The sequence below is a fragment of the Microcebus murinus genome, chromosome 2, assembly GCF_040939455.1.
Source record: "Microcebus murinus isolate Inina chromosome 2, M.murinus_Inina_mat1.0, whole genome shotgun sequence".
NCBI lineage: Eukaryota > Metazoa > Chordata > Mammalia > Primates > Cheirogaleidae > Microcebus > Microcebus murinus.
In genome coordinates this window covers 29,634,486-29,656,754 of record NC_134105.1, presented here as the reverse complement: position 1 = coordinate 29,656,754, position 22,269 = coordinate 29,634,486, and the positions used below count along the sequence as shown (strand labels likewise).

The 22,269-nt window shown below is 38.9% G+C and overlaps 1 protein-coding gene across 2 annotated transcripts; it reads right to left on the bottom strand.

The window, feature by feature from the left end:
• Window positions 1-1,750: 1,750 nt before the first annotated feature.
• ZFP69 (ZFP69 zinc finger protein) lies at window positions 1,751-18,114 on the bottom strand. Of its 2 annotated transcripts, none has more exons than XM_075997023.1 (6): window positions 17,970-18,114; window positions 15,604-16,116; window positions 14,121-14,206; window positions 8,558-8,684; window positions 8,152-8,250; window positions 1,751-3,026 (listed from the first exon to the last, which is right to left on the bottom strand). In XM_075997023.1, the coding sequence occupies exons 2-6, from the start codon at window positions 15,728-15,730 to the stop codon at window positions 1,900-1,902; spliced, it is 1,566 nt and encodes a 521-aa protein (XP_075853138.1). In that variant the 5' UTR covers window positions 15,731-16,116; window positions 17,970-18,114; the 3' UTR covers window positions 1,751-1,899. The 2 variants fall into 2 exon arrangements, with proteins under 2 accessions (XP_075853138.1, XP_075853140.1); XM_075997025.1 differs by having other exon boundaries at window positions 8,152-8,247.
• Window positions 18,115-22,269: the final 4,155 nt, after the last annotated feature.

Sequence of the window (22,269 nt, the reverse complement as noted above, 5' to 3'; positions counted from 1 at the left end):
ATCATTGCCTTATGTTGTGGTGCACACTAAATCTGGGATGATGAGTAGGAGCTAACAAAGAAATTGGGCAAAATCACTGTGGTCCTGGCCTTGGTGCTCAGCTTTCACATCATAAGCAATGTTAAGTAATGCTCATTCATTAATTTAATGTCTATTAAGTAGAAAGTCATGTCCCTCCTCCTTTCTCTCTCCCTCCCTGTGTTAACTCTAACATGCTAACATAAGCATCCTGTAAAATGCTATGTATGGTCAGGAGATCATTAATGGTAGACCCTGCCATCCTACATACCCTGTCTCATCACTTCTACATTCCAATCAAAAGTGTTGCAGCCAAGATTATATTTGCTAAGGTAAATCATCAGTCTCTTTAAAGGGACTCCCTTTCATCAGCCAGTTCCAACCTCAGAAATCAGGGACTAGAGCAGTTGGTGGAAAGGGGTCTCCTCTTTCTCCAGCAGAGACTGGTGGTCTTGGCTACTATTCAAGAAGACGCAGATTCTTCTCTCGCTCCAGGGATGGCAAGTGCTGATGTTTCTGGGGGATGCAGCTCAGCTGGTACTTCCAGGCCATGTTATTGAGACAAATTGATGCTTCTTGGAGGGTTGACAGGGCTATTGGTCCAGGAGATGCTTCATCATCAATTATGGCCCCTAAAGCTCCATATCTTGCTGGCGGATAAATTAGTCCAACCTGTATGGTCAATTTGCAAATATCCATCCTACAAATGCACATACCCTCTAGCACAGAAATCCCAGTTCTAGGAATTTACCCTACATATATACTTACATGTGTGAGAAATGAAAACATGTAAGAATATTCATTGAATATTGTACAAAATACTGAAAATAACCCAAATCTATCCATAGTAAAGAGGCCAAATAAAATACATTTATACCATGGAATACTATGCAGCTATAAAAAATGAACAGGCACGTTATATAGTGAGGTGGAATGACCTCCATGAAATATTAATAATGTGCAGATGTTTGTATAGGAGGTAGCCATTTCTGCTTAAAAAGAAAAAGGGAAACTGCATATTTGTACACTCTTGGATGTAAATAGAAAAATCTAGAAGGGTGCACAAAAAATTAGTTATAAAAATGATGTCCCTAGGTCAGAAAATTTGGTGGTAGGAAATGTAGGAAAAGAGGCTTTTCACTATGTACAATTGCTTTTGCCTCTGAACTTCATACCATGTGAAAGCTTTCCCCATTAAAAGAATAAAATTTTAATTTAAAAAATAGGGATGGCAATATTTTAAACAGTAGTTCCTAATGCCAATCTGTATATCCATGATTACTAGTGAAGAATAATTTTGAATCCAACATGAAATTAGAAAAAAAATTATGTTATGAATTTTTCATAATGCTGAATTCATTTAATTAGTTTGAAGGACCAGATTTTATTCTTTCTTTATTACTTTTTTTTTTTTTTTTGAGACAGAGTCTCACTCTATGCCCTGGCTAGAGTGCAGTGGTGTCATAATAGCTCACTGTAACCTCAAACTCATGGGCTCACGCAATCCTCCTCAGCCTCACCCTCCGGGATAGCTGGGACCACAAGCACACACACCATGCCCAGCTAAGTTTTTTCCTATTTATTGTAGAGATGGGATTGGTCTCCAACTCCTGAGCTCAAGTGATCCTCCCACCTTGACCTCCCAGGGTGCTAGGATTACAGGCATGAGCCACCACGCCCAGCCCAGATTTTATTCTTAAGTACTTTGTATGGAGATGTTAGTAGACAGTAGTTACCAAGGTAATGTTTATTTACACAACAGGCAAACTTAAAAGTTGGCATCATTACATCAATTCCTCAAATTCATTTACGTCCTGAAATTTTAAAGCATAGAAAGACTGATTTGGACTTGGCTTTTGTTCTCATGTCAAATATCTTTTTCTACACATTATTTCGGAAGGCATTCCTCCTGTGTATTTCATGGTGTCGACTAAGTGATGAATTATAGCTGAAGGCTTTTCCACATTCATTACATTCATAAGGTTTTTCTCCAGTGTGATGTCTTTGATGTTTTTTAAAGGATGAATCATGCCTATAGGCTTTTCCACAGCGGTTGCATTCATATGCTTTCACTCCTGTATGAACAGTTTTATGGTTGCTAAGGTGTATCCTCTGTCTAAAGGCTTTTCCACATTCCTTACATTTGTAGGGTCTTTCCCCAGTATGGATTCTCTGGTGATGTGTTAGATACGCTCTATGACTAAAGGTTTTACAACATGCAGTGCATGCATAGGGCTTCTCCCCAGTATGAATTCTTATATGTTCACTAAGATGTCTAATCTGTCGAAAGGTTTTCCCACATTCATTGCAAGTAAAGGGTTTCTCTCCAGAATGAGTCCTCAAGTGCTGAATCAAGCTAATATTCTGGCTGAAAGCTTTCTGACACTTATCACATACATAGGGTTTCTCTCCAGTGTGAGTTCTATGATGCTGATTAAGCGATGAGCGATGTCTGAAGGTTTTGCCACATTCCTCACATTCAAAGGGTTTCTCACCAGTATGGATTCTCTGGTGTGTACTAAGGGATGCACTTTGACTAAAGGCCCTTCCACATTCTTTACATCTGAAAGGTTTCTCACCAGTATGAATTCTCATGTGTTCAGTAAGATGAATGGGTTGTTTGAAGATTTTTTCACATATATTACATTCATAGGTTTTTGTTCTTATGTAATTTGTTGGATGATTAATCAAATCTAATTTGTATTTGTTCTTTCTAGGTGTATCACATTTATGGTGCCTCTGTTCTATAATAAGATTTGAACTCACAATGATATTTTCCCCAAATTTGTTAGTTTCTTGTCCTCTCTCCTTGTAGGTCAAGATGGTTTGTCTCACATCTCTAACACAGGTTTCCTGGTGCCTTTCTAACACATCATCATATTTGGAGACTTTTCTCAATGTGGAATAAATGATATCATCCTTCATGACTCTTTCCATCATAATGCCATGATACAACTCTTCCTGTGAAGTGGCATTCTTTGCACTAGTCTCTGTTTTACTCTTCAATTCTGAAAGAAATGGAAAAACTGTAAATAACTCATACTCATTATGCCTTGAAAAATCAATCACTATACTGGTATGGAACAGACACTTAGACAACAATACATATAAGTATATGAAACTTTGACTATCTTTAAATATAGTTATACAGCCTGGAAAGGTAATGAAAAATGAAATTAACAAACAGTGAACAAGTTAAAAGTGTTATTTTATATACATAGTAAAATTTGAATCTTGTTCTAATAATACTAAGTAATAGAATTTCAAAACTATGTCTTAAGAATGGAAGTACTCAGGCTGGGCATGGTGGCTCACGCTTGTAATCCTAGCACTCTGGGAGGCCGAGGCGGGCGGATTGCTCAAGGTCAGGAGTTCAAAACCAGCCTGAGCGAGACCCCGTCTCTACTATAAAAATAGAAAGAAATTAATTGGCCAACTAATATATATATATATGAAATTAGCTGGGCATGGTGGCTCGTGCCTGTAGTCCCAGCAACTCGGGAGGCTGAGGCAGTAGGATTGCTTGAGCCCAGGAGTTTGAGGTTGCTGTGAGCTAGGCTGACGCCACGGCACTCACTCTAGCCTAGGCAAGAAAGCAAGACTCTGTCTCAAAAAAAAAAAAAAAAAAAAAAAAAAAAAAAAGAATGGAAGTACTTTAAATTGACAACCACTTTTGGAAAACAATCTCAGAAAGATAGAAGAGGTCTTTCTCTCTCCCCCTACTCCAGCAACAGCAGGAGATTCACTAGTTCAAAAAATAGGGCTTGAACTAAAAACAAAGAACATTACACTGTCTTTTATTGAAACTTGTATTTGTGTGTATATGTATAATTCTGTTTTCTGTAGTTAGTAACATAGCGATGGAAGTGTTACTTATACAAGGAGACTTATAAAAAACCCAGACTGCTATGTTGCTATTGCTGGTAGGTTCTAGGAAAATATCCTTTAACCTTTAAAATTCTGACTGGTTTCTTTACTTGATAATTTGTTGCACCATTATTAATATTTCAATGGATACATTAGGTATATATTCTTTTTTTTTTTTGAGACAGATTCTCACTTTGTTGCCCAGGCTTGAGTGAGTGCCGTGGCGTCAGCCTAGCTCACAGCAACCTCAATCTCCTGGGCTCAAGCAATCCTGCTGCCTCAGCCTCCCGAGTAGCTGGGACTACAGGCATGTGCCACCATGCCCAGCTAATTTTTTTTTTTTGTATATATATTTTTAGTTGGTCGATTAATTTCTTTCTATTTTTGGTAGAGACAGAGTCTCACTCAGGCTGGTTTCGAATTCCTGACCTCGAGCAATCCTCCCGCCTCGGCCTCCCAGAGTGCTAGGATTACAGGCGTGAAGGTATATATTCTTGAAAAATAAAATTTCTTTTTAAAGATTGTTTTGTCAACACAGAAGGATCATTAGCAATTCCAAATTCTAAATGAAGAGAGGCAATAATAACATCTAATAATGTCTATGCTCCGCAGGCCCAATTCTGTCCTGAATAGGCAAAGAGGAAGAGAAGAAGACAGGGCAAGAGAAAGGTAGCCATCTATGTAGCCCTCCCCAGTTCAGTATTCAAGCCTGAGGTAGGTTCAAGCCAGGGAGCAAGAATAGAGGCTTTACCTTTGGATGAAGCTAGGAGTTTTTATTATTGCATTGAACTAAATAAACATTTTACTAAAATCAAGACTGTTCTAGGCCATCTATGGGACCTCTCTGAGATTTTTATCCATAGGCAAGGAAAAGACAGTCACGGTAGGTTTGTTTTGTTTTGTTTTAAAAGACAGAGTCTTACTATGTTGTTGGGTTAGATTTGAACTCCTGGGCTCAAGGAATATTCCTGCTTAGCCTCTTGAGTACCTGGGACTATAGGCACATGCCACCATTCTTGGCTATGTTAACTTTATTATTATTTTCATTGTTATGCACTTGAGTACGAGCGTTGACTATAGTCTATAGCCACAGATGAACTCGCACAGCAACTTTAGCCAACAGCTGTGATATGAAGGCGCACAGCTGAGCGTCAGCTTTAGCCGACAGCCGTGATATGCCTTTTCTAATTTTTCATTTATCAAAATAAAATTGTGAACATTTAAAAATAATGTTAATAAAAACATATATGTATATGTTACCTATTCTTATTTACAAGTAAAGCTGCCTGTAAAGTAAAACAAGCTTTCAGTGCTTTAAAGCTTTCCACATCACACAAGAGCAAAACGGATTTGTCGTCAATGCCCAGCACAAACTATCCTGCGGACTATGAGTGCCGGCTGTGGGCAAGGTTTCTCGGCTGGTGAGTGCCATACCGAAGTGGTTATGAATTGAAGAAGAGAAAACGCAGGAAAGTGTACAATCATTGGAATTAATAACAGAAAGAAACAAGATGGCTACCTATAAGATTAATATTCAAAATCAATTTGTTGGGGGGAGGGGGGCGGGTATATACATACATAATGAGTGAGATGTGCACCATCTGGGGGATGGTCATGATGGAGACTCAGACTTGTGGGGGGAGGGGGAAATGGGCATTTATTGAAACCTTAAAATCTGTACCCCCATAATATGCCGAAATAAAAAATAAATAAATAAAAGTAATACTTTCCAAATTAAAAAAAAAATCAATTTGTTATTATATATCAGCAAGCGGAAAACATAATTTTTAAAAATATGGAAAAAAGGAGAAAAAATACTGTTTATAATAACAACAAAATATAATATTTTCAGGCTGAATCTAACAAAAGATGTTCAATATATGTAAGATCTTTATGTAGAAAATCCTGCAATGTTATTGAAAAATTAGGAAATATCAATAAATGGAGCAATATAGCATATTCCGGATAGTTGGACTCAATATAATATTAACTCTCCCCAAAACTGATCTATAAATTCAGTTCTATTCCAATCAAAATGCTACCAGAGTATGTGTGTATGTGTAATTTTATATGCTGATTATATAATACATATGGAAAAACAAAGAGCTAAGAATAGCCAGAACAATTTTAAAGAACAAAGTAGATGAACTACCAGATAGTAAATTTCATTATGAAATATAGTAAATAAGACAGCTTGGCATTAGAGTAGGGACAGAAAAATAAAAGAATAAAACATAATAGAGCCCAGAAACAGACTCAAATATAACATATAAAGAAACTTGACAGGTGACAGAGTGCATTAATCATTACTGGACTGATTATCCATGTGGAAAAGTTAAACTAGATTTTCACCTCATACTATGTATACAATAACTTCCAGGTGAATTGAACCTAAATAGGAAAAGTAAAACTTTGAAAATATAGGAATATATACAGAAACATATTTATATATACACACACACACATACGTCATATATATGATACGATGTAAGATAGCCAAGTGTGGTGGCACACGCCTATAGTCCCAGCTACACAGGAGGCTGAGGCAGGAGGCTCACTTGAGCCCAGAGTTTGATGCTGTAGTGCACCATGACTGCGCCTGTGAATAGCCACTGCACTGGGCAACACAGCGAACCTCATTTCTTAAAAAAAAAAAATTAATTAAAAAAGAAATGGAGGATAATAGAGCAGAAAGGGTTTCTTACACAAAAAGTACAAACAATAAAAAGAAAACTGACAAATTCAGTAACATTAAATTTAGAAAACTCAGAAAAGACACTATTTTTAAAAAAGTAAAAAATGGGCCACTGAACAGAAACATTTGCAAAACATAAAGCTATCAAGGATTAGTATCCAGAATGTATACATACACAAGTTTCTATGAATCAATAAGAAAAAAACAAATAACAATAGAAAAATTGGCAAGGGATATAAACAGGTAATTTATACAAGTAGTCATGAAAATGAAAGAAACAAGATATCATATTCACCCATTGAATTTACAAAAATTTTAAAGTTTGACAATGCCAAGTACTGACAAAGATGCTGAATTGTGGAAACTCTTAAAACCTGCTAATGGGAGTAAAAATTCGTGTACTTGGTTTGAAGAGCAATTTGGTAATACCTAGCAAAATGAAAGTGCATGTATTTCATGACCCAACAATTTTGCTTCTACCACCTTATAGAAATACTTGCATATGTATATGAAAATATATGTACACAAAGGTTTGCTGCAGCATGTTTGTAACCCCCAAATTTGGAAACAATATAAATGCCTATCAACAGGAAAATAAACAAATAAATTGTGGTTTACTAATTCAATCGAAATGAATGAACTAGATCATGGAGAAATATCAACAGTGTTGAATGAGAAAAGCAAGTGGAGAGAATAATAATATTAAAGAATAAGAACATGCAAAACAATGCTATATATTGTTTAGGGATATATGTATGTAACAAAAATATGAGAACATACGGGAATGATAATGTTTAAACTCAGAAGAGTGGTTATTTTGAAAAGTGGAAGGGGAACAGTGGGGCTACAACTCTGTTTTATTTCTTAATCTGGATGGAAGCTACATAAAAATTTGTTATAATGTTCTCTATGCCTTTCTGAATATCTAAAATATTTCATAATAAAAGAAAAGTTTAAGGAGATTGCTAAAAACCATAGATTTGGTGAGAAAGAATCGATGGTAATTTCTCTTGTAGGAGTTTTCATGAAGTAGCCATTATAAAAAATCAAGATACACAGTTGAAAAGAGAATGAGAATTGAAGCTGGGACTGAAGGCTGACAAAAAATGAAAATAGAGGGCAAGAAAATTAAAGATTTACCGAATGCAGTAAGAGTCTTGAAAAGAGATCTGTTTTCTGTGGAGAGATCAGGTGCATCTGACTGCTTAAAGAAAAGGAGCTTTAGTCTACGGCCACACCACCCTGAACACGCCCGATTTCGTCTGATCTCGGAAACTAAGCAGGGTCGGGCCTGGTTAATACTTGGAAGGGAGAAAAGGAGCTTTAGATTGGCAGTCCTAAGGATATTGGAGACAGAAGGAAAATCAAGTTCAACCTTAATGAGAACAAGACTTCTCCTCCCTCCAACTCCAGAGGGACCTTTGCAAGAGCTCAGTGAAGGAATGGGCAATGGAGGGAGGGGTGAAATCGGGTTTAGTGCATGCCGTGTCCTGTGAACCTTCCCCACAGCCTGGAAAGACTTTGAGTACTCTCATCTATATATTAGAAGGTGCCATCTGCCTTGCTCTCACCTGAACTGGGATCTCCTGGGCCTTCTTTCTCTGTCATCCATGGTTCCTCTCCTTTCTCCAACTGGGAAATCACACTAGGTTTAGAAAGTTGATATCCTGCTTATGGAGTAAAGAAAGAGTGTGAATGTCTATGTTGATGTAAAAGAACTATCCCCAGAATTTAGTTCAAGTCTTCTGGTATTCAGGTTCTCTGAAAGTGGAAAGGGGTGGATCTTTCTATTCTGCCTCTATGTAGTAAAGCTGTTCCCCAAGGAAAGTTGATCAGATATGCCCTGGCTTGGTTTTCAAAGGAATAACAACACAGAACACAAGGCCAAGCTTCAAGAAATCCACAACACTGATAATTTAAAATAATGACTTTTCTATAATAGGTAGGTTTCTGGATGTGTGGATAGCCCATTCTTACCTACTGACACCAGGTTCCTGTAGTTCTCCAGCATCACCTCTCGGTACAGATTCTGGTGAACAGGGCCTAGTTGCCCCCACTCTTCCTGAGTGAAGTCAATAGATACGTCTTTGAAGGTCAATAATTCCTGGAATATCAAACATATTCCTTTTCAGCCAGAGACCACCTCTGTCAAGGTCCAATGAGGTCTGACAGTATTCTGAGTTCTAAGAGATTCTAAACTAGTTTTACCAGGAGCCTCCTCTGGATTTGTTTGGAGATTCTCTGGAGATTACTATAAAAGATTAAATATATGAAGGACAGATGGTCACGCATGTCTTAGAAAAAAATTAAGCAGGATAAGGAGAACAGGGAGAGCCACAGTGAGGATAGGAATATCTCTTATGTAAGGTGGTTGTGGAGGCCTCTCTAAAAGGGTGATATTTGACCAGAGACATCAATTCAGTAAGGGAGACAGCCATGTGGAAATCCGAGGGAACAGCACTCTAGGCAGGTACAAAGTACCTAAGGTTAGAGCATCCTTGGCTTGTTTAAGGAACAGGAAGGTGAACAGCATGCCTGGAGGCAGCTTAGTTAAGGGGAGAGTGGAAGGAGATGAGATCAGAGAGGTAGGTGCGGAGGCAAGGAGAAAGGCTTTTTGTTCCCCCCTAGCACTTATTGTCACAAACACCTATGCATTCTTGCTGAGCTTGAATTCTGGACTCCCACTGGAGTTTATTTTATTTTATTTATTTTTTTATTTTGGCATATTACGGGGGTACAAATTTTAAGGTTTCAATAAATGCCCTTTCCCTCCCTCTCCCGACAAGTCCAAGTTTCCAGCATGACCATCCCCCAGATGGTGCACATCTCACCCCACTGGAGTTTAATTAAAAAGTGAACAACAAAACTGTCTGGAACTGTGGTCCAATCTTTTCCTAGATCAAAAACTAAAAAGATAAAAGAGAGAAGCCCTCAGTGGTGGTGTCATGGGGTTGGCAGTTGGGCTAATTAAAGGTAAATTCAATCAAATTAAAGCTGCATCACAGCCAAACTTAGCCACAGCTCTAGGAGGAATCTGAATAATCATCCCCTCACCTTAACCACCAGACTAAGAAAAGGGCTTTGAGTCTCTTGGAAACAGAATAACACAAAATAAATTATTACACACACACATACATTCCCTCTCTCTCTCACTCTCTCTCTCTCTCTCTCTCTCTCCTTATATACAATATCTGAACTACAACAAAAAATTATTAGATAAGAAAAATATGACCTACAATCAAGAAAATGAAAATCAATAAAAGGAGACCAATAGCTGACCAAGTTATTGGAATTAGCAGAAAAGAAATTTAAACCACTGTTAAAATATGTTATTTACAATAAAATATGAATAGAACAGGTGAAGAGATGGAGATAACTAAGAGATACAGAGATGCTAAAAAAGAACTACAGTTGACCCTTGAACAACCCAAGTGTTAAGGGTTACCAACCTCCTGAAAATCCAAATCCTCAAAACTTAACTACTAACAGTCTACCATTTACTGGAAGCCTTACCAATGACACAGTCAATTAACACATATAGTCTATATTATATGTATCATATACAGTATTCTTACAATAAAGAAGAAAAATTAAAATGTTAATATGAAAATCATAAGGAAGAGAAAATACATTTATAATACTGTACCCTATTGATACTATAAGTTTATGTCATCTGTTTATAAGATGAATCTTTGATATGGCAGGCAACCACAGTTGCAGACCTCAATATATGCTACATATCAAGCAGTTCAACTTTTTCTTGTAATATCATGACTTTTCTCTGCTTCTTGGGAGACATCTAGCATCATTCGTGGCACTTTGTATGGGTCCCATGGTGTTATTCAAGGTTTATGGTATTGTACTATGGTAAACACAAAGAAAAATACTAAAGAACAGCAAGAGATCTCTTTTTACTTTGATATACAATTTACAGATGAACTGCTCACATGGAGATGTTTAACATCTCACAGCTTTTTAAGCAGTCACTCAATACATTTAACCTCACTGCTATAGCAATAGAAGGTAGTATAAAATTATTACAGTAGCACAGTATATACTACAGTTAATTTTATGCAGTAATGATTTAATACTGCATCTTTACATTTGTTTATATTTCTCTCGACTTTGAATGGCACCATGTATGACCTGTGTGTGCATAAGTTTTGATAAATTTTGACTTTTTATAATAGATTTGTATATATTTTATGGCAGTAAATAATAGACCATTATCTACATATATTTTATGTATTTACATATATTTACATATATTTTATGAAATACCTTCTTAAAATTTCTAGGCCACACAGTTCATCTGTGAGTTTTTTCAAATTGTGTCACATCTCCATAAAATTTTCCCATATATTTATTGAAAAACATCCATATGTAAGTGGACCTGCACAGTTCAAACCCATGTTGTTCAAGAATCAACTGTAAATGAAAGTTCTACTAGTGAAAAATACAATATGTGGAAAATTTATTTGATGGGCTTAAGTTAGATTAGACCATGATGAAGATCAGTGAAACTTAAGATAGATTAATAAATATTATTTAAACTAGAACACCAAGAGAAAAAAAAAATCTGTGGGATAAATGCAAGTGGCCTAATATACACAAATTAGAATCTCAGAAGAGAGAATGGGCAGAAAAAACACTTGAAGAAATAATGGGTGAAAATTTTCCGAATTTATGGAAAAAACAATCAACCCACAGATCCAAAAAGCTTAGCAAACCCCAAAAAGGATAAACTCAAAGAAAACCACATCTGTGCACAGTAAAGAAAAAGTGATATTTAACAGATGCATCGCATAAATGATAGTAACAGCTGACTTCTCATCCAAACAATACAAGCTCAAAGAGAATGGAATATTTTTAAGTGCTTAAAGAAAAAACACTCAACCTGGAATTCTATATCGAATAAAAGATCCTCAAATAGGATGGCAATAGGAAGACCTATTTAGATCAACAGAAGTTGTGAGAATTCATCACCAGAATACCCACATCGCAAAAAAATGCTAAACAAAGTTCTTTAAGCTGAAGGGAAATGATGCCAGATAGAAATCTGGAACTACAGGAAAGAATAAAGTGCCTGAATTCGTAAATATGTGGGTAAATATAAAAGATTCACTTTTTCTTTTCTTAATTTTTATAAGACAATTTACTGTTAAAAGCAAAAAATAAGAATAATGTATTGTGGAGTTTTTAACATTTAAAATAAAACATATGATGACAATAGCACAAAGAATGGGAAGAAGTAGAAATATAATGTAATGCTCTCATATGATATGTGAAGCAGTATAATATTAACTCAAAGCAATTGTGATCTTAAAAATGCATTTTGTAATAGCTAGAGCAACTACTAAAAACAAATCAATGTAGCTTAGAAGTCATTAGAGGGCATAAAATGGAATACTAAAAAACGATTCATTCCAAATGAAGGCAGGAGAGGAGGAACAAAGAAACAAAGAATACATAGAACAAACAACAAACAAAACCCAAAAATATACTTAGACCCAACCATATTAATGATTAACTGTCGGCTGTGCACAGTGGCTCATGCCTGTAATCCTAGCACTCTGGGAGGCCAAGGCGGACAGATTGCTTGAGGTCAGGAGTTCGAAACCAGCCTGAGCAAGAGTGAGACCCCGTCTCTACTATAAATAGAAAGAAATTAATTGGCCAACTAATATATAGAGAAAAAATTAGCCGGGCATGGTGGTGCAATCCTATAGTCCCAGCTACTCGGTAGGCTGAGGCAGTAGGATCGCTTGATCCCAGGAGTTTGAGGTTGCTGTGAGCTAGGCTGACACCACACACTCACTCTAGCCTGGACAATATAGCGAGACTCTGTCTCAAAAAAAAAAAAAATGATTAACTGTCAATGGACAAAACAAGCAAGACTCAGCTATATTTAAGAACATTACACTTTAAATATGACAAGTAGGTTTAAAGTAAAAAGATAGAAAAAAGCTATACGATGCAAACAATAATTAAAGGAATGTTGGAGTAGCTATATTCAATCAGACAAAACGACTTCAGGAAAAGGGATGTTACTAGGCACAAAGAGGGACATTTCAGAATAAGAGGTTCAGTTCACCAAGAAGACAACAATCCTAAGTGTTTACGCATCTGATGACAGAACTTCAAAATAAATAAAGCAGAACTGAAGAGATACAAACAAAATGACAATAACTGGAGATTTTAACACTACTCTCAGTAAATGATATAACCAATAGACAAAAATTCATCAAAGATATAGAAGATCTGAACAACACTATCAACCAATTTAATTTACACTTACAGAACACTATACCTAACACGTACAGAATATTCTTTTTTAAATTAAACTCTTTAAGATACATATAGATTCACATGTAGCTGTAAGAAATGACAGAAAGACTTCATGCACTCTCTATGGAGGTAGAATGGAGAATTAATTGAAAAGGGGCATGAGGGAACTTTCTGAAATGGTGAAAATGTTCTATATCTTGACTTGGTTGTGTGGTGTATACATATGTCAAAATGGAAGCATATACTTTCTTAAGTGTATTCCTGTTGTAAATTATACCTCAATTTAAAAAAATTTAATCCTTTTCCAGTGCTAAGAATCCAATCAGTTTATGATAAATGAAAGTAATAAATTCCAAATAAACAGAATGTAGACATAACTCTTTAAATAATTAGACTATTATTGTTAACTTCTTCCATATTACTATCAATAACCCTGGAATGCATTTCAATCCTAGAAGGCAGATATTAGCATCTGTACTTCTTAGTTGAGGAAACTGAGATTTTTAAACAGCTAAAAAATAGCTCTAGATCACCAATCAAGTAATGACAAGAGATGAAATCAAATCCTATACCATCTAATTTCAGAACCCAAGTTCTTTTCACTTAAAACTCTGCAATCCTCCAATAAGATCTCCTCTTTAAAAGTCTCTCTTTTGCATTTATTCTATAATTTTCCTTCTGTTTCACCCATTTCTGACACCCTGTTTTAACTGCTGCCCCCCCCCACTGTTCCTGCTTTTCTGCCCAGCCTGCAGTATTTGTACTCTGTGTGACCTATTTTTCTTCTCTGTCACTTCCCCTTGGCTGTGGTTTGACCTGTGCTCTCAGCACTATACTAAGAGTCACCTCTTGAAATTCAGTGCTATATGTACATGACTAAGAATGTTAGAACTTTCTTCTCAGACATTTTGACTTTGAGTACTTTTATTGAGGTTTATCTTATATCTCAAGTGGTATCTGTTGGTTTTTAGGGGATAGTATCATATCACTCATTTTGCTTTCTCTACAGAAATTAGCACAAATATTAGATCTAGATGTTGGTAAGAAATAATTACGTGGAGGGAGGCCACTAAGAGTAAGGAAATTTCCAACACTGAAGCCCAATTTTCTACACAAGAGTAATTGCACTCAGCTCCCAAGTTGACTTTGTTAGTCTCAACTCCCCTCCCCACCTCCCAAAGAAAAAGGAGGCAGGTTATAGCCTTAAAAACAAGAAGCAATGCCAAGAAAATGAGAGGAAAGTCCAACCTACCTGGGATTCTGCTGCTGGGGGCCCAGAGGTCACTTCATCCTCTAAACTTTCTCCTTGGGTCACATTAGCATCCCGAGACAACAGAACTATGGAAGGAAAACAGCCAGAAGGTTAGCATCTCCCCACAACCCCCAAACAGAAAAACTGCCCACAGACCCACTGAATGTGGCTCTTTCCCCAATACATTCACAAAGAGGGAAACTTAGAGCAGCTCAAGAGCAGCCCACGGCCTCCTTAATGAGGATGACTTGCATTTTGCTTTGGGCATTATTGTTTCCCAATGGTCAAAAACTATGTATGAGAGAATAAAGTATTTTGGAAAAATAAATGAATAATTCTTTAGAGTAAAAAAACCAAACAAATTCCCAATGGTCAATGCCGTTCCAAAAGCACATATCTCTCAGGATACAACTTTGTTCAAAAATCCTCAAGGGTTCTCCAATGACAAGGAAGAAAAATCCAAACACCTCACCATGGACTTCAAGGCACTATACAATCAGCCCAAAGTGTATTTTCTCAACAATGGTTACCTCTAATCCACCATCCTTTATACATGGGACATATACCCCCAACCACATTCCTAACCCTGTTAGACTAAATATTCCCCATTCTCTGAGCCACTCTTCAAGGTACTCATTTTTGTATCTTTTCCCCAAATCTTCTATAAAAAACTTAAGACATTTCTTCAAGGCTCAATTCAATGCTATCTGCTTTGTGAAAATTTCTGAAATACATACAATCAGAAGAAAGTTTCCTGTCTCTTGTATTCCAACAGAACTTTTCTTAGGCTACCTTCTATTATTTTGATTGGGGTATATGTCTATGTCTATCAGTTAATAATCAGCATTAGAGATAATTATTCATCTTTCCATCTGTATAGCTAGAACACAATAAACACTGCCTAAGTTTAAAGTGTTAAAGGTATGAATAAAGACACCACATGAGACACATGAATTCCTATGTCCTTCTGTCTATTCCTGAACACTAAATAAGGTGTGATTTGGGGCATATCTCCCATAGAACCCACATAGTTCAAGGTAAAGAGAGTAATCAGGCTTGTCATTCCTGCCTCTCAGCAGAGGAAATGAAAAAAACAGATACTTCTGAAAATTACTGGTCTGGGGCTAAAATCACTGGAACTTGGAGGACTTAAGGGGGCAGAAACCTTTGACTCCCTCTCTGTGAATCACATTCCCACACTCAGGAGCCACTGGTGGGAACACCTTGTATTTTCTTCCTGCCACATGTTGCATTTGAACACAGGAGATAGAAGCAGCATAGAGCAGGTATCACAAGGAGCTCGTGGGCTGGGAGCCCACTATTTTCCTCACCTTTCCCTCCCCTTCCCAAAGCCATAAGAATGAACCCCAAAGACCTTCTTTCCCCCAATTTCATCCCCAAGAGACCACCCAATGAAATGTATACCTATCTTTCCACACACAAATGAGACCTCCTTCTTCCCCCTCCATCAGTCTATTCTCACCTTCTCCCTCAAACATTTTGGTCACATCCTCCCACCGGGGTGCCCCTTCCTTGGTCCTCTTTGGATGGTGCAACTTCACCCAGGTGCTGGCCTTGGTGGGCAGGGTGATCAGGAGCTGCTGAGGCATGATGATGCCTGCCTGACTGGGCTTCGGGTGAGGAAACTGCCAGAACCTCTGATGAGAAGCTTCAGGGTTGTATGGTACTACTCAGATCGCAGTCACCTGCCCTCAGTCCGGCTCCTCAGGAAAGGAGCTGCGTCTGTCCTAGAGATTGGAGCTTGTGTCCCTGCAGCATCAGGCTCTTGCGGCTCCTGGAGGCCGGTGTGACTTTAACAACACTGAAAAATGGACTCCCCTCTTAAATTAAGCACTATTTCTTTGGGAGGCAGCCAGCTGAGTAGATTTGAGCAATGCCTCAATATTCTTCTACAGGAGCAAAGGGGAAGAGAAGAGGGATCCAGAAGCATCTGTCATACACCAGAACTCCAGAACCTGCAGGAGTATATTTAAAACTGCAAAAGATGCAAAACAAAGATCATCAACGTAGGAGTAATAATCAATGTTCCTGGATGTGGCTCTATCTCCCAGTTCAATACATACATACACAGATAGTCAAAGATACACAAACACCCCAAAGATGTACAAACATGCACAGACCCTGCCTCGACTTTCCTCCTTGTAAGCTGCAGGCATCTTCTGTCTGGATACAAACGTGGGGTTTAAAAGAGCAGGCTTTGAAATCAGACAGTCTAGGTGAGAACCCTGACACTTGCACTTAAAAGCCATGAGGCATTTCAACTATCTGAGCCTTCTGTTTCCTCATCTATAAAATGGGATAATAGGCCGGGCGCGGTGGCTCACGCCTGTAATCCTAGCACTTTGGGAGGCCGAGGCGGGCGGATTGCTCAAGGTCAGGAGTTCGAAACCAGCCTGAGCGAGACCCCGTCTCTACCAAAAATAGAAATAAATTAATTGACCAACTAAAAATATATATACAAAAAAATTAGCTGGGCATGGTGGCGCATGCCTGTAGTCCCAGCTACTCGGGAGGCTGAGGCAGGAGGATTGCTTGAGCCCCGGAGATTGAGGTTGCTGTGAGCCAGGCTGACGCCACGGCACTCACTCTAGCCTGGGCAACAAAGTGAGACTCTGTCTCAAAAAAAAAAAAAAAAAAGGGATAATAATTGTACTTCATATTGTTGTAATGTTGGTTGAGACGATGCTAGGCACACAGCAAATGCTTAATAAACATTGTTACAAACCTTTTATCATTTTGCTTATTACAGCATTATCTTTTTTTTTGAGACAGAGTCTCACTCTGTCCCTGGGGCTAGAGTGACATGGCGTCAGCCTCACTCACAGCAACCTCAAACTCCTGGGCTCAAGCAATCTTCCTGCCTCAGCCTCCCGAGTAGCTGGGACTACAGGCACACGCCACCATGCCTGGCTAATTTTTTTCTATATATTTTTAGTTGGTCAATTAATTTCTTTCTACTTTTAGTAGAGACGCTCTTGCTCAGGCTGGTCTCGAACTCCTGACCTTGAGCTATCCGCCTCGGCCTCCCAGAGTGTTAGGATTCCAGGCGTGAGCCACCGCGCTTGGCCAGCATTACCTTTTTAAATTAGTTTTTGAAAAAATTAGAGATGTGAATTTAAAGTTCAAGTGTCTCTACTGATAGAATAATCACATAGCTGCGTCTGGGCACAAGCAAGCAGCACAGACACATCACCACCCACGCAGATGCTCAGCACCTGGCCATTTCCTCCTAACCTCACTGGTTGAGTGCAGCCTGGTTTCAGAAATGTTAAAATTGGAGAGGGGTCTTCAAAGGAAGGAAACAGTACTTCAAGTATAACAAAGACTACAGCAGAATTGAACAGGCAAATTTGGAAACAACCCAAATCCATCATCTCAACTAACCCCCCCACCCCACCCCGCGCTGGCATCTGAGCAAGTGCTTCAGCTGTGACCAGGTCCAGTGTACTCGGTGCCCCAAGAACAGTCGTAGCTCCGTGGAAAGGGAGCCGGCCCAACTTTTTGAAGTTTGTAAGGAAGGGATGGGTTATGTGACTTATGGGTTTGGGATTTTGATTTGTTTTTTGTCTTTGTATTTTCCCTGGTGACTGATGGCAGAGAAAGGAGTTGCATATATGCTAGAGACTGGAACCTGTAGAAAATATCCCGCGCCTCAATATATAAAAGGTCTTGTTACCAAAGTGCAGAAACTTTCAAGTGCAGAAACTTAAGAACCGTGAATGGCTAAGAAGCTTCAATTCGAAGACGCCCCATCCTCGCAGTGGTCCCAGACACGCCACCCTCGGGGCTTACAGACGGCGGACACAGGCAGACAGGCCTCCTACTCACCAGATCGGCCGCGGACGCAGGTAGGACCACAGACCGGGCCATGAGAGCGCTTGCTCCTGGGTTTTCAGCTGCAGAGTGTCTCTTTAGAGATGGACTGAATGGTAACAGATTTTGTTCTTTTCCAGGGTTTTATGGACAGACCACATCTTCACTCAACGCATTCTCCAAAAACATCCAGCGTTTACATGGGAAGCCCAAAGGACCCTCGGCCTCCGGACTGCACCAGGGTCCTTTCCAAATTCCCATCAAGGGCCGGCCCAGGGCGGGTGGGCTTTGCCAGCCGCACCCCAGGAGCGGAGCTTTGGGGGCCGCAATGGGAGGGGCGCCCTAAGCCGGTTCCTCGCAGACCCGGGTGAGGATACACTCGCTGGCTGCTGCTTTCATGCCGGGCCAGCGGCAGCGGCCGAGCCCACCCCGCCTCTTAGGCCGCAGCCGGGCGTCTCGCGTTGCCCCCGCCCTCCCGACCAGCCCTTGCCCCAGCACCCGGGGTACCCTGCCAAGCCCACCCCACGCGGTTGCGCCGCGGGCTGGTTGTGCGCCTGCGCCACTTCCCGCGGGCCCCGCGCGCCCGGCCGCCGGCTCCGCCCACCAGGCGGCCGCTGAGCCCGCCCTCTCCGGGGAAGAGGCGCGCGCCCGCGGAAGCCGGAAGTCGGGGGGCGCGCCCCGAGCACTCGCGTACCGCGGGCTGCCCCTGCCCCGGCGGCGGGGATCTGCCAACCAGCCAGACTGCCTCAAGTTTCCTGACGGAGGTCCGGGAGAGACCCTGTGGCCCGCCAGTGGGGAAGTCCCTTCTCTGTCATTCATTCCTTCATTCAACTATCTTCCGAGAGCCTAAGATCTGCCACACATTCATGTAGGCTCTGAGAAAGAATACAGCAGTAAACCAAACGAAGTTCCTGCTTTCTTGGAACTTAACTAGGGTGAAATTAATTGATAATAATAAATAGAAAAATAGCTAATACCCCAGGCAATCCTAAGGAATATGAAGAAAAAGGAAGCAGGGTGGGGAGAGTGGGGAGAGAGGATGACTGGAGTTCCCATGGTAGACTAGGAAAACGACCCACCTCAGAAAACAACAATAAAATGAAAAAATAAAAAGTCTGGAATATATACTTTTAATGTTCTTAAAGACATGTATTATTTAATAGTTTGCTAGGGCTGCCATAAAAGAAGTCACAGACTGAGTGACTTAAACAACAGAAATTTCTTTTCTCACAGTTCCAGAGGTCAGAATCCAGGATACAGTGTAGACAGGTTTGGTTTCTCCTAAGGCCTATTTCCTTGGTTTGCAGATGACTGCCTTTGTGAGGGGGGTGAAACAGGGGATTGTCACATTGTGAGGTACTAGGAGTTAGGGTTTTGGCAGATGAATTTAGGGGGAAGACAATGCTGCCACCAGATGCCTGGCAAAAGCAAATACAAATCCTCTTTGTAGAAAAGCATTATTATTGTAGGCTCCAAATTCTTCCTACATGTAAATTTTCGTAGACAATGTCCAGAACCGAACTAAAGATAACCATGTAAACAAGGAGACAAGACTTTTAGGGAGAACCAGCAGAAACACAAACAACAGAAAGAGGCCTGCAGAGACAACTGCTTTTGGAATTACCAGATGCAAATTATAAAATAATATTTTCTTTGTTCAAAGAAATAAAACATAACTTAGACAATTTTGGTAAGTACCTGAAAACTATGAAAAGTGATAGAGGCCAGGCACAGTAGCTCACACCTGTAATCCTAGCACTTTGAGAGGCTAAGACGGGAGGATGACTTGAGGTCAGGAGTTCAAGTCCAGCCTCAGCAAGAGTGAGACTCTGTCTCTACTAAAAATATAAAAATTATACGGGTGTTTTGGTAACCCCCCTATAGTCCCTGCTACTTGGGAGGGTGAGCCAGGAGGACCACTTGAACCCAGAAATGTGAAATTGCAGTAAACTATCGTGACACTACTGCACTCTATCCCAGGGAACAGGTGAGACCCTGTCTCCAAAAAACAAAACAAAAACCAAAAAATGTGATGGAGTAGATGTAAAAAAGAAGAAAACAGACTTCTGTGTGTGCAAAATACGGTAACAAAATTAAGAACTCAGTGAATAAGTATAACGGCAGATTAGACATTGCTGAATAGAGAATGAATGAAAAGGAAGATAGGTCAGAAGAAATTATCTAGAATGAAGTATTAGGAAACAAAAAGAAGGAATATACAGAAGAGAGGATAAGAGACATAGAGAATACAGGGAGAAGATCTAATATAAGTTTAAAAAGAAAGAAGCTAAGGCAGATATAATGGCTAAATATTTTTCAGTACCCATCAATGCAACCAGATTACAGATATAAGAAGCTAAATAACTCTCTAGTGGGATGAATAAAAAAATTCACACCTAGATACATCATAGTGAAAGCATATCCTATAGCCCCAGGCAAGTCTTCAGATGACTTCAACCTCAGCCAACATCTTGACAGCAACTCACCTTGACTACATCCTGGGCCCAGAACCCCTCATCTAAGCAGTTTCTGAATTTTTGATCCATGAAAACAGTGAGATTAAAAAATGTTTATTTCATTAAGCCATCAAGTTTTGGGGTTGTTATGTAACAACACAATTGATAACTAACACAGTGACATTGTGACAGCTAACATTATCAGTAATAATGGAATCCAGAAGACAATGGAACAAAATCTTCAGAGTGTTGTGAGGAGATAACCAACAACCCAGGATTTAATGCAAAAAAAAAAAAAAAATTCTTCAAGAATAAAGGTGAAATAAAGACATTTTCAGACAAACAGAGAGTTTGCCACCAGCAGACTACATTAAAGCAAACTCCCAAGGTTTAACTTTAGGCAGAAGGAAAATGATTCCACATAAAAGAATAAAGATGCAAACAGGAAAGAACAAAGAAAGGAGAAAATATATAACTAAATCTAAATGAGCATTAATGATATAGAGTAGACCAAAAATCTTAATAATTTGTGAGGCTTAAAAAATAGAATTAAAATACTCAAAAACAATAGCATATAGATCAAGAAGGGGGTAAATGGAGTTAGTGTTCTAAGAATTATCTTGAAGGAGAGTAGAAGTATCCATTAACATTAAATTTTGATTAGTAAAAAATATATATTTTTAGCTGGAAGACATATAACTGAATATGAAGACCCATTATAAGGTTGCTAAGTTATAAAGTAACTAAGACAATGAAATAGGTATTTGTGCAAGAATAGACAAACTGACCAATGAAAGGGAGTAGAGTCCAGATGCAGGCCAACTCACAGACCACTGTCTTTATGACAAGAGAGGAGAAAGGAATGTCTTTTTAATAAATTGGTGCTAGATCAATTGAATACTCATATGAACTCCTACTTTACAACATACACAAAAATTAATCCAGATGGATTGCAGAACTAAATGTGATAGGTAAAACCATAACACTTTTAGAAGAAAATAGGAAAATGTTTTTATGACCTTGAAATAGGCATAAATTCATTACATGGGATAAAAAGTGCTAAACATAAAGGAAAAAATGATGAATTAACCTAGATTAAATTTAAGGACCAGATTTTTCAGACACTGCTGGTGGGAGTATAAATTGGTACAGCTAATTTGGAAAAGTATTTGGAAGTATCTACTAAAGCTGAACATTATGACCCAGCAATCCCTCCCCTAGGTATACACCCAACAGAAATTCATAAGTATGTTCCCTAGCAGACATATACCAGAATGTTCATAGCAGCACTCTATGTCCATCAACAGTAGAATGGGTAAGTAAATATTGGTATATTCACACAATGAAGTACATACAGTAATGAAAATAGACTACAATTACACAACAATATTAATGAATCTAACAAACTTAGTGTTGAGCAAAAGAAGCCAGACACAAAAGAATACACACAGTGTGATGCCATTTATATAAAGTACAGAAACAGAGGTAACTAATCTATGGTGTTAGAAGTTACCGTTTGGAGGGTACTGACAGGAAAGGGACTCGGGGCTTCTGAACGCTATGATTTCTGTTCTTAATCTGTGAGCTGGTTACATAGGTGTGTTTAATTTTTAAGATTAATCAAGATATTTGTCTGTGTGTGTGTATATATACATATACATGTATACATATATATGCCTCTTTCTGTATGAATATTGAAATTTAATAAAGTTTTTAGAAATGTATGTTATCTTTTTGTTTGTTTGTTTTTTGAGACAGAGTCTCGCTTTGTTGCCCAGGATAGAGTGAGTGCCGTGGCATCAGTCTAGCTCACAGCAACCTCAAACTCCTGGCTCAAGCAATCCTCCTGCCTCAGCCTC

Bases quoted from the DNA above. Each gene is read 5' to 3' on its own strand.
- ZFP69 (XM_075997023.1), bottom strand. From the start codon at position 15,730: ATGCCTCAGCAGCTCCTGATCACCCTGCCCACCAAGGCCAGCACCTGG. The intron at 14,207-15,603 runs GTGAGAATAGAC...TTCCTTCCATAG, and splicing joins CAAAATGTTTGAGGGAGAAG to TTCTGTTGTCTCGGGATGCT. The intron at 3,027-8,151 runs GTGAGAGCAAGG...CATTTCTTTCAG, and splicing joins CCCAGGAGATCCCAGTTCAG to AATTGAAGAGTAAAACAGAG.